Consider the following 12538-nt stretch of genomic DNA (forward strand, 5'->3'; position numbering starts at 1 on the left):
ATCCCCTTTATGAGAGGACCAAAATCGACCTAAATATCACTCAAAATGGATAAGGGAAAGTGTACTTATGAATAAAAGCCCACATGTGCATATTTGATAAGATCAACCCTAAAGCAAAGTGGACGCCCTTAGAAGGCTATAAATACAAGTGACATCTACCTCATTTTGAAATAATCATGAGACACTATTCTATCTTGGTTTTTGTCTCGCACAGGTCTGAGGCTCGTCCGCGGAGGAGCAGCTTTGCTCGAAGATGAAATTGCAGGGTTTGAAGCTTGCATTTCTGTTCTAGGGTTTTGGGCCTCAGTTGCAATCATTGGAAAAAGTTATCTCGACTGTAGTTGCTCACTACTAGGCTCATCCTTACGACCAAATCATCCTAGTCCCACGCACAGCTCGTCCTTTGTGCGACTGACATCTAGGTTTCAGAATCTCAGTTGCAAACTACAATCACTCGCTTGTAAGCTCCAGAAAGCGATTATAAGCTTCCCAACTACATGCATGACTCCTACTCCATATGAACATGACCTAAATGATGGAATTTTAGTTGTCAAAATATTTCGCACAGTGACTACAGTGTTCGACAATTGACCATAGAAAATGATAGTTCATTACAGGCTTCAGAATCAGGATTTTGAGTATAAGCATTATTGGGTTCATTTCATGGATGTTGTAGTTTATTTTGATGAATAGTAGTATGAATGAAGATATGGATAATTGTACTATATTTTTTTGAATAATTCTATGAAAATCTGGAAAGGTTTTTCCCCACAGTGGGTTTTACCCTAGTCTCCGACCAATCCTGGTGTCTCTATGTGTGACTACTTTTCTTCTATTGTTCCTTTATGTTCTGCTACATTGATGATGATGATATTGTTCTTTCTATATAATTTCATATGTTGTTGAATAATGATGTAAATATGAATAATGTTATGATGTTATGGGGTGAATGTAATGTGTTAATGAATAAATGCAATTATCAAAGCAAAGACAAATATAGCCCTAAGAAAATTTAACAAGCTATTTGCAGGTAGTTTGAAGGAGGCCTATTTTGGCTATTTTCAACCTTTTTGAGCCCAAGAAGAGCCTACATAGGGTATTTTTGGCATTCTGGATGCAATGACAGTGTTATTTTTACAAGCTAAGACTTGTATGTTGATGTATTTGAACATTTGAGATTATAATAAAAAAGGCCACCATTGGACGCTGGACCTAGATATGTAGCCCAGGAGGGGTGAAATTCATCATTAATTTGTTGTGTTTTGATGCTGCTTATTGTCCATTTTAACTATTAAAAATTTGCAAAATTTACTTTAGTTTGTGTGCTTTTGCAATCACGATCCATTGCTTAAAAGACAAGCTATCTTGCAAAAAACAATATGAAACCTTGATTTTAATTTTGGATCAACCCACTTGATAGTGAATCTCCGTTGCTTCATTGCCCTTATGGTTTTTTCACAATTCTAGCCACATAATGGTGAACCAACTCTTGCACTCATTGTACAAAGTGCTTCTTCAAGTTTTCTTTCTGAACAATTTCAAATTTGGGCATACACCATTTAGTCATGCCTAGGGCTTCATTGTACTTGCAAAAAAAAAGAACCCTCACAAAAGGAACTCTTCCTGATAGTTGCTACAGGGAGATGTGACCTTGTTTGGGAAGGCCTACTAAGAAGCTTGGTCCCCAAAACAGATCCTTCTTTCAATTTGCAATTACACATAAGCCTTATTCCCTCTTGACTATGAGAATCCTCCTTTTTCTCAAAACTATCCCTCCAGAATTTGGACAAATGTTCTAGGGCTTCAAAGACACGTTTTTCTTCCCTCAAACAGTCTTTTAGATGCCCAAACAAACTGTCCTAACTTGGACCTCATCCACTAGCAACAAAATCAACTTGAAAACACCATGCTACATACCTTTCAATACTTTTCTAGGTTTGTGCATCTATTGTAGGTTCTTGGCTTGGTTAGGGATTTTATCGGTCTACTTAAACCCTATCTTCCTTTTCCCAAAAACCCTCCTCAAGTTGCATTCCTCCTCTTCCTACAAGACCTTATCATGCCCTGGCTTCTACAGATGCTTTTAGCCCACTATAAGGCCTTTCTTTCCTCTTCAAGTATGAAGTTCAACGCTAGACCCTCCCTCCAAAAATCACAGAGAGTGTGGTATGATTTTAGAGAAATATGCCTCCCAAAAATTCACACAAATTTACCCACAACTTCATTTAAATACTTAGCCTACTCCTTTATTTGAATCTGCCCAAGCAATCACAAAAAAATTCATCAAACAAGGTCTCCTTTTCTTATTTTCTAGGATTCAAATGTTTGTGGCATAATTAAGAGATGTCTTCCTTATGTTTCGTTGCTCTTTGAATGGATAAGATCATAGCCTTTTTTAGCATCCCATCTAATCCTGCAAGTTCACCCTATGCATAGACTACATCTCGACTTTTTTTTACATCTTCTCGAGAATTAATTCGCTTTTGGAGAAAGCTTGGATCTTTAAACCTTGCATTAAAAGACCTTTAGATCTTATATTAACTCATATCATTGTATAGGTGTAGTATAGATAAGGTGTAGTGTCTTGCCATAGGCTCGGATATAAGTCACTGCTTTTGGATTGAATCGAATAATTGCTCCAGAAATTTGTATCTTCATCATATCTTGGAGGAGGTGTTACAAATCAATGGTGTAACTCGTACTACTATCAACTTATGCCCTCTTTGAATCATAAAACAACTTCATAGCTTGTATGACTTCAGATTGCTGTCATTTTTTCAAATATATAATTGTCTAAGAGGATATGGCTTTATGTCATATCTCAGAGTCTTAACTCAGATGAACGGGAACTTGGATCATATAGTCATGCCTTCTTGTCATTACGAAAGATGTATTTCGCCTTGCAGTCGACAACTTGGATCATAGAACTTTGTATTTAGACAGTAGAGCCTCACATGATTGTATTTTCATATATTGTAGCATGACTTTAGTGACATCCCATGCCTTACATATCTTCTAATTGTCCTTCACGCTTCAGGATTTTGATCTTTCTCAGAATTCTTGTATCACGAAAATTCTTATCTTGTAATCCTCCTTCAAATTCAACCTTTCTTCATCCTTCTTGATGGTAGAAGAACAAAAATTTTGATCTTCAAGAATACACTTAAACAAAACTGCCTTATCATAGTATTTGGTGAAGGAGATTGTTGTAGAGGTATCAACTATGCCAATAATGGTGATATTCAAGATTCCTACTTTTACCGGCCTTAACTCTAATACCATGTTGGAAAATCAAGGTATTTATAGATTTATGTTGATTCTCCTTACTTAATAATTAGTCGTGATATTTGTTGCCATTTTATTATTTTGTTTTTACTTCTTCATCAAGCAATTATAAAAAAAATTAAGATCACAAAACACAAAGAACACAAGATATAGTCTCCATGCCAGGTCAAAACTCTGCAACTGGGGAAAACCCGAACAATCCACTTCTTATAGAATCATATGAAAAATAGATATCCAACCTAAGACTAAATACTCCCTTAAAAGTTCCACGTCAGCCATCCTCTCAAGTCAAAGTAAAATATGGTCAACTTCCTTGAATCTATTTTCTCAAGATATATTCAACCTTCCTCAAACTTCACTTTAGCTACAAGAGTCTCAATATTGTTACCAACTTCAAGTCAACTCAGATTTTTGCCTTTAACGAAACTACAAGATGCTTCAGATTTCCTCGGCCCTGTCAAAGGATTACAGGAAACTCGCACCTGTGAAACATAAAGTACAAAACTTTGGTCTTCCTCATATTTTTGTTTTTTTCTTGTTCTTGAAAACTTGACTTGTCTTACTTTTTATCTGCTACATAGATCAAACTATTTCAATATTATTTTCTTCTCCTTAAAAGAGCTCGAGTAGGTGTCTATTAATAGTTGATCATGAGGTGTTAATTACCCACACACGATGACTTGACTAAGAGAGGGACGACTTGAACCTTTTGACTAGCTATAATTGACCCAAAAAAAAAATCCATATTTTCAAATCTCAAATGCCATGACTCAAATATATAATCATAATCATAATCATGTGCATAAACAGAAAATCATATCATAATGTATTTGTATTGGGAAAAAGACATTCTACCCTTCTAATTTACTCATTTACGCATCCCAAAACAGAGTACTCATTGCGATCAATTCTTTGTTCCAAATTCAAAAAATAAATTACATCTGATTGACACCAGTGGAAAACCAGACTTCCCACACAGACAGATATCAATTCTTTGTTCCAATTTCAAACAAGAAATCACGTGTGACACCAGTGGAAAACCAGACTTCTCCAAACAAGAAATCACGTCTGACACCAGTGGAAAACCAGACTATATCAATTCTTTGTTCCAATTTCAAACAAGAAATCACGTCTGACACCAGTGGAAAACCAGACTTCTCCAAACAAAAAACCGCTTCCATTCCATTAAACAAAAATGGAACAGCACCTGGTTACAGTTGAAGAACAAAGAAACAAAAAGGGTTAAGCAAAACGCCTTCCTCTATCGTCAGTTTACGGAAATCTGAATTGTTTTGAACTCCATGGCAGGTGGAATCCTGGGCACAGTAACAGTCAAAACCCCATCCACACACGATGCAGAAATGCCCTCGACATTGGCATCCCCAGGCAGCGTGAATTTCCTGGCAAACTTAGGGCTTCTCTTTCTTTCCACTCGCAGATATTTACAGCCCTCCTCATCCTCGACCGCGTCGCGCTTCCGCTTGACTCCCTGGCATTCTATCACCAGCAACGTCTCCTCTTCCACATACACCTTCAAAAAAATAAACCCTCCCTGTCACTAAAATGAAACCCTAATCAAGAAACCCACCCTGCTCACTGGATTTAATTTTCGCCATTTACCTGAATGTCGGACTTGGTAAGGCCCGGAACGTCAGCGCAGAACACATACTCCTTGGGCGTTTCTTCGATGTCCACCGCTACGCCCTTGTTCTCCTCATGGTGATGGCCATCTAACCGCCTGCATTGACTTTTGAGCATCTGCAGCTTACTTTTGAGCATCTGCAGCTTGTCATATAACAGAGGGAGCATCTGCATATCCAGCTTTTCCGGGAAGTGCAGACCACGATCCATGTGACTCTTCTCCATTGACTTTTGACTTTTGAGCATCTGCAGCTTGAACATCTGCATATCCAGCTTTTCCGGGAAGTGCAGACCACAATCCATGTAACTCTTCTCCAGCTTTTCCAGAGCACGATCCAGGTAACTCTTTATCGCTCAAATCTCAATCTGAATTACCAAATTCCATAGAAAATACGTTACACTCAACTAATTTCCCCAAAAAAAAAACGCCATAAAATTATTCAAACCCTCCTTAAAAGATTCTACAGACGAAAAATTGCCATAAAGTTATTCAAACCCCCGTAGTTGCCATTAAAAGACTCTACAGAAGCATAAACCCTGCAACCAAAAATGTTAAACCCTACCAACCAAAAAGGCAAAACCGTGTATATTAGATTTACCTTCTGAAAAGAATAAAATGGATAACAGTGTATATTAGACTTACCCTCTGAAAAGAAATAAAATGGATTACAGGCAGTCACAGTGGATGGGTGAGATTCTTTGCAAATCGATTCCAAACACCAAAACTCTAGAAGCCGGACATCGATCAAGCAAATTCAAGTGGATGGGTGAGATTCTTTGCAAATCGATTCCAAACACCAAAACTCTAGAACCCGGACATCGATCAAGCAAATTCAATTGACAGTTCTGATCCCATCCCTCGTGATATATAGGCACATAGAAACTTCGAGAGGAAAAATTGGAAGAGAGTGGAACGTTCTCGAGCTTTACAATTGGGACGTTTAACTTTTAAGCCATCAATTGAGTTTTGGTTCACCAAAATGTTAAAATTTTAAAAAGTTTTATTATTAAGTTTTTCGGCAATTATAATTTTAAGAAAAGTAATTTAAAAATAAAGTTTGGTAAAAATAATTTATGCTTTACATGGCGTTGAACAAAATCCAATTTACAATACAAACATTTAACTTTTAAGCCATCAATTTAGTTTTGATTCATCAAAATGTTAAAATTTTAAAAAGCAAAGTTTTATTATTAAGTTTTTAGGCAATTATAATTTTAAGAAAAATGATTTAAAAATAGAGTCTGGTAAAATTAATTTAAATGTGTACAATTGTCTTAAAACTGTTTAGTTTGACTAAAAAAATTTAAAGAAAAAAATTAAAGATAAAAGTTTTAGTAAAAATTATTTAAATTGTATAGTTGTCTTAAAAGTGTTTTTGTTTGACTAAGAACTTGTTTCTTTAAATGTAATGGCCCAAGACCCACAGGGAAAAAACTGGACAAGCACCTACAGCTGGAATAGTTCAATTTAGTTTTGGTTTACCAAATTGTTAAAATTTTAAAAAGGAAAGCTTTATTATTAAGTTTTTCCGCAAGTATAATTTTAAGAAAAATAATTTAAAAATAAAGTTTGGTAAAAATAATCTAAATGTGTATAGTTGTCTTAAAAATGCTTTGTTTGACAATTAACAAAGAAATTTTAAGAAAAAATAAAGTTTGGTAAAAATAATTTAAATTTGTATAGTTGTCTTAAAACTGTTTTTGTTTGACTAAGAATTGGGTTTCTTTAAACGTAATGGCTCAAGACCTAGAGACATCTAGTAGGAGTGAAAGTTTGCCCCTTACGAACAACTAGTTGGTTATTCTAGGTGGTGTGGTTTTCCTTGAATAACAGTGATGAATCGACCTAGAGACTTCGAGTAGGAGTGAAAGTTTGCCCCTTACGAACAACTAGTTGGTTATTCTAGGTGGTGTGGTTTTTCTTGAATAACAGTGATGATTCAACAACTAGTGATGAGTGTCCTCACAACTAGTTTCACAACTGACAAATAAACTATAATAGATTATAGATTTTCTCACCATTTATAAAAAGCTTAAATTTGCATAGTGTTTAATTAATCTATTATAAGAAAATAATTTCAAATTGATCAAAACACATTGTGGTAAACTTAAATTTGTAGTGTTTAATTAATCTACTCTAAAAAAATAATTTCAAATTGACCAAAATACTTGGATGCAGCGATATAACAAATGGTTTAGTAAATAGGGTACTTGCTTGGGGTATAAAAGTATAGGAAGAGGCTTTAGGGTCAGTTGGAGAACACACTAGAGTGATGAGTCGTTCAATTTTCTAGAGTGAGGTTTGCTAAGAGAAATCGAATCAATGATCAACAGCTAGTGGCAGTGAGTACATAACAGAGAGGCAGAGTTGGTACTAGTGAGACAACGCAGATCCTGGAGAGGTTGATGCAGACGCAGTTGGGTGTTATGCAGAGGTAGCTACGAGCTGCACAGAGCCAGGAGAGGCCAGTGTGTGTGACTCAAAGGGTCTAATGGCTGACGTAGAAGCTTCAAAAGGTCAGAGAGGTTAGTAGAGATGACACAGGGCCAAAAGGTAGCATTGGGAGGATTTCGTGGGACAGACTGGGAGCTGGTGAGCTGGGTAGGGTGATGCAGTCCCTATCAGAGTGATGCAAAGCAGTGGAAGATGCAATTGTTGTTGTACGATTGTTCATCTAGTGATTAATCAATCGAAATATCTATCTCCGAGGAGAGGTACTACTGCTAAGGGAATTGTATGTTGGTTGAGCCATTTCTGGCACCTTAGTTGTATTATGAAAACTGTATAATAATAAAACCCTCTGAATAGCTGCACTGATTTTTCCACATTGGGTTTTTCTGGGGACATTGGTCCAAAAGTAACGGTGTCACTTGTGTGCTTGTTTTCTTTTAGTTGATGATCTGTAGATGTTAACACTGTACTTGTGTTTATTTTCAGTGTTTACATGGTAAATAACTTGTTAAGTAATTAAACACGTAGGAAGCAATAAACCAGATAGTACATGAAGAATTTCTAACGGGTTAAACTTAGAAATTCCAACAAGGTATCAGAGTGTGGTTGCAGATCATAAGAAAATTGAAGGCATTAACCAAGCAGAGCATTTGCAACAGATTCAGTGGTCCCCAGTGACAGAGCTAATCCTTGCAGAAGGCGACAGAGAAAGGAGTGGTGCAGAGGCACTCTGTCATTGTTCTAGGCCAGAGAAAGGCAACGCAGAGGCTAAGGGAGGCAGAATCAATCTCACGCAGAGCCTAGGAGGGTTAACGCAGTTGGCTAGGGGAGTTGATTTGATGGTGCTGGGATTGCGCAGAGTCAAGTGGATTAATCCTTCACTTATTGGGGCATAGGAGGTTGTGGGTAATTTGTGGAGCGAAGCTAGTGCGGTACTATGGTCAGAACAATACCTAAAAGGGCAAGACCAAGGAAAAGGGAGTTGCTGCTGAGACGATTTTCTAGTGTAGGAATCCAGATCAATGTTATAGTTACACAAATGATCGGAGTGGGGAAACTTGACGTTGGCAGAAGGATTTCCAGGAGGGAAATCGGGACTTAGAGGGAGTCCAAAGGAGAAATTCTAGATGAGAAGTAAAGAGACTCAGGAGGAGTCAAGCTGAGAACTTCCAAACAGGAAGAAGAGAGACTCGACAAGAGTCGAACAGAGGACTTCCAGGAGGGAAGTAGAAACACTTGGAAGAGTTGTAAGGAGAGCAGTGAAATGGCCATGAATTAGATGAGAGATCAGGACACGCTAGACATAGAGTCCAACTTTGTAGTCTAGAAGGCCAGGATCTTGTCCGTTCTAGAAAAAACATCGCATCAAAGGCTTCGCCTTGAGAACGATGGCTGTCCCGGTCGACCTAGTAGTGAATGGTATGTATGATGAGACAATGGCTAAGACAAAGTGAATCATCCTTGATGGGGTCAAGGATCATGTGGTACCACATTTTTGCTTAGAAGGAAATGACAAAGGAGATGTGGGACACTTTGAAGACATTGTACCAGCATACTTCTGTGTAGAGGAATATGCCCTTGGAGAATCACCCAAGGGCATACCAGATGCAGAAGTGAGAGAAGATAGATGTCTTCCTCGATCGGTTGAAGGAGATCCATGAACAGCTAACATCCATAGGTGGCTATGTGTCTCAAAAAAGCTTTCCCTTTACTAAAAATAACATCATAGTCTCTATCCTCCAAATTGCACCCAAGACACCTCTATGTAGCCCTAAAATAATCTTCCCTACCTCGGCCTCCCTTACAACAATTCGGCCCTCCAAAAGACCCATGATTGTTGCGGCTAAGACCTTTTGTTTGACTGTGGTTAGGGCATCCTATAGATAGCTTAGGATCACCCTTGGGACAGTGTATAAATCTCTTCCCTGACTGCGGTTTGATTTCATTAGGGCAGCGTATAGGTGTCTACAATTAGGGCTCTTTCTTTCACTGCGTCTAGGGTTAGATCTCCCCTCAAGGATTGCAACTAGGGATAAGAAAGGCCTCCTCCATGGTTGCGTTAAAATTCTTCCATGACAAAGGTAAGGGCTCCTTTAGGTCATCCCTTCCGTAGCTTCGTTGGTCTGTCTTCTTTGCTACGGCTAGGGCAACCTCCTTTCCTCCAACGTCTAGGGCTTCCTCTCCTAGATTTCTCTTCCACTAAAAACCCAAAGCGAGTGGAGAGAAATCAAGAGAGGAGTGTGTGCGAAATGACTCTCAAGTCATCTCCTTTTATACTAAAACGTTGAGCACATGTGGGTGTTATTTAGTTGCTGGACGACCTTGACGAAATGTCTTATAACACAAATAAATTCATAACTCCATGAATACTTATCGGAATCAGATGATCTTTAGATCAATCCTACACCTCTCGATGAAAGGGATCCAAGAAAAATATCATCTGCCATAAATAAGATGACCCACATGGAGTTTGTCCCTAGTTTCCAATTTTAACACTCCCTCTCAACTAGGGAGAACTCCATCCGCTGATCCATCTGCCAAACTGTACTATCTCTGCCATCAGTGCCCTGCACTGCTCTACTCTGCTCTATTGTGTTCTACTATGCTGAACCATGAAGAAGAAGAATTGCTCGAGAATGTCTCATACCATTCTCTACGGACCCGAATTCAATTCCATATGAAGAAAGTGTGTCATACCACTCTTACTGACCCTAGATCAGTTCCAAGAGAGTGAGTTATGTCACTCTTACTGACCCAAAGTCAGTTCCAATTGATCCTAGATCAATATCAAAAGGGAGTGTCTCAAACCACTCATACTCATCCCAGATCAATTCCATTGATCTTAGATCAATGGAGGTCATCCTAGCATAGGGAGTACAGTAGATACAACGATGCACACATCAATATTACTACTATGGTCCCTAACCCCATTTCCCTACTCATTGGTCAGATGAGAGGTACTTCCCATGAGTCCCAGACTGCATGGGTAGGATGCTTTGACAGGAGAACCACTCATCCTGTCCATAAGTCGCCACGGGGTATCACAGGGGAAGGCTGAACCATTCACCTTGTACACAGTGCACCATTAGGGGAGGGTGAGTTGCCCTATGGTCGCTTGTTGCTCCAAGAAGTACCCCAAGCCCCCCGGAGCTCCCAGAGCTCAATGCATGCATCATGTAGGACCCTCATAAGAGGGTCTCTCAATGACTCCAAGTTGTTCGGGAAAGTCACAAATTTGACCTTTCTCCGGGGCTTCAACAGAATGTCTACGACCTGTACATCAGTCTCAATGTGATGGATCCTTCTCGCTCATCGATGTACCATATCCCAAATAAGGTAGTATTTGATGTCTATATGCTGGAGCAATCATAGAATACGAGATTTCTCAACAATCAGATCCCCCCCTGGTTGACACAGAAGATCACGGTGGTATCCATCATGTGTATAAACAACTCACTGAAGAGCTTCCACAACCAAGCATATTCACACGAGATCATACTCGTAGTTGTGTATTCAGTCTCAACGGTGCTTATAGTAACCGACTTCTGCTTCCTGCTCATCCAGGATATCGAAGCAAAACCAAAAGAGAACCAAGACTCAAAAGTGCTCTTGCGATCCTCCACACTGCCTGCCTAATCATCATCAGAATAATCATGCAACTTCATATTTGCGACAGTGTATCTCAATTCATGAGAGATTGTGCCCTGAAGATATCTCAAGTGATTCTTGGCAGCAATCCAATGAGGCTCAACCAAATATGAGTCCAACATGCTAACTCCAAAACATATATCTAGACGGGAGTTCACCAAGAAAATCAATGCTAGTATGAGTTTGTGAAACTTAGAGGCATTTCCCAAAACAGGTCTGACATCCCTACCACATAACTTCTGAAAGTTAAGATCCATCGAGGTAGTCACGGGCTTGCAGTTCATCATTTTAAATCCGGAATCCAACTCCCTCTTACTTTTACAAATGAGAGGGTATGCACCTGTCAGAAATAGGTCGTCCTCATAAGGTGTCGGTATGAGAGGTCTATCATCCACAACCTTCAAGCAATGGTTTGGATCGGCTTCACTCCTAGTGAATCTCAGCTTCATCAGACAACTATCAATCCTCTCATATTAAGCCCGAGGTGTTTTTCTTCAAGCCATAGAGGGCTTTCTTCCACCTGCATACATGAGATTCCCGATCATGAATCTCAAACCCCTTGAGTTGTTCCAAACCTGTGGACCTGCTACAAGAGGGGAATGGTCCCCTTGTAATATTTTCCTTCGGTACATCTCGAACATGTACCTTCAAGCTCCTTTTGAATTCAGGCATACCTGTCACCATCTAACTCACATCGGGTAGGGCCCTATAAAGTAGACCTCCGGTGTTATAGATGAGATGTGTTAACTGACATGGTCCCCAAAGGACTTCCTGCAACTTGATACAAATTTCCAACCCTAAACCCATGAGCAAAAGCATATTTGAAAATTCCATTTTCAAACACGTACCTTTCCATCGATCAATGCCACGCTGAAAATTTTGACTTCCATTGCCGAAATGGACACCAGGTTCTTCTCGAGATCAGGTACATAAAGAGATTCTTGTAAATGAATCGAGTTACTCTCATTCAATTAATGGGTAACATTCCCCACACCCTTTCTGGGATAGATGGCATCGACTCCAAGTATAATCCCACGATTGTTTCCATCTCTACCAAATTAGAGAGAGCACCCTTCTATCTGGTGAAGTGCCTTGAAGCACTAAAATAATAAGCCAGATTCCCAAAGAGTCTGGGGGAGAGGACCAATATAAGATAATGTTGCTTTATCTTACCAAAGACAACATTTGATTCTTCATACCTGGGGTTCCTTGCTTTCTTTGAAGAGTTGGTCGTTTCCTTGATGACTTGCATTAACTGTCATTCCTCCGATCATTGAAGATGTCCATGGAATGATTGTTATCATCATCAAGTGATGTGTCCCTACCATTCAGACACTCCTTCACATAATGGTCGGAATTATTACAACCAAGGCATTTTCTTTTCCTTCCACCCTTAGATTTGAACTTCCCATTGAAGTGATCTTTAGGTAGGCCATCAGAAGCTTCTGTTGCGCCATTCTAATAATATTCTCTGCTTCGACTTCACCCTTGGTGAATTAGAAGAGGGATGAG

General features: G+C 39.0%; 1 protein-coding gene across 1 annotated transcript; it reads right to left on the bottom strand.

The window, feature by feature from the left end:
* Window positions 1–4088: 4088 nt before the first annotated feature.
* LOC149176018 (17.4 kDa class III heat shock protein-like) lies at window positions 4089–5753 on the bottom strand. The gene is made up of 3 exons (XM_089419827.1): window positions 5570–5753; window positions 4906–5292; window positions 4089–4816 (listed from the first exon to the last, which is right to left on the bottom strand). Exons 2-3 carry the CDS (start codon window positions 5227–5229, stop codon window positions 4553–4555), a joined length of 588 nt encoding a protein of 195 aa, XP_089275953.1. The 5' UTR covers window positions 5230–5292; window positions 5570–5753; the 3' UTR covers window positions 4089–4552.
* Window positions 5754–12538: the final 6785 nt, after the last annotated feature.

This window comes from Pinus tabuliformis, chromosome 4_1, assembly GCF_031772625.1.
Source record: "Pinus tabuliformis cultivar Carrire ecotype Pingquan chromosome 4_1, CPIR1, whole genome shotgun sequence".
NCBI classification, from domain to species: Eukaryota; Viridiplantae; Streptophyta; class Pinopsida; order Pinales; family Pinaceae; genus Pinus; species Pinus tabuliformis.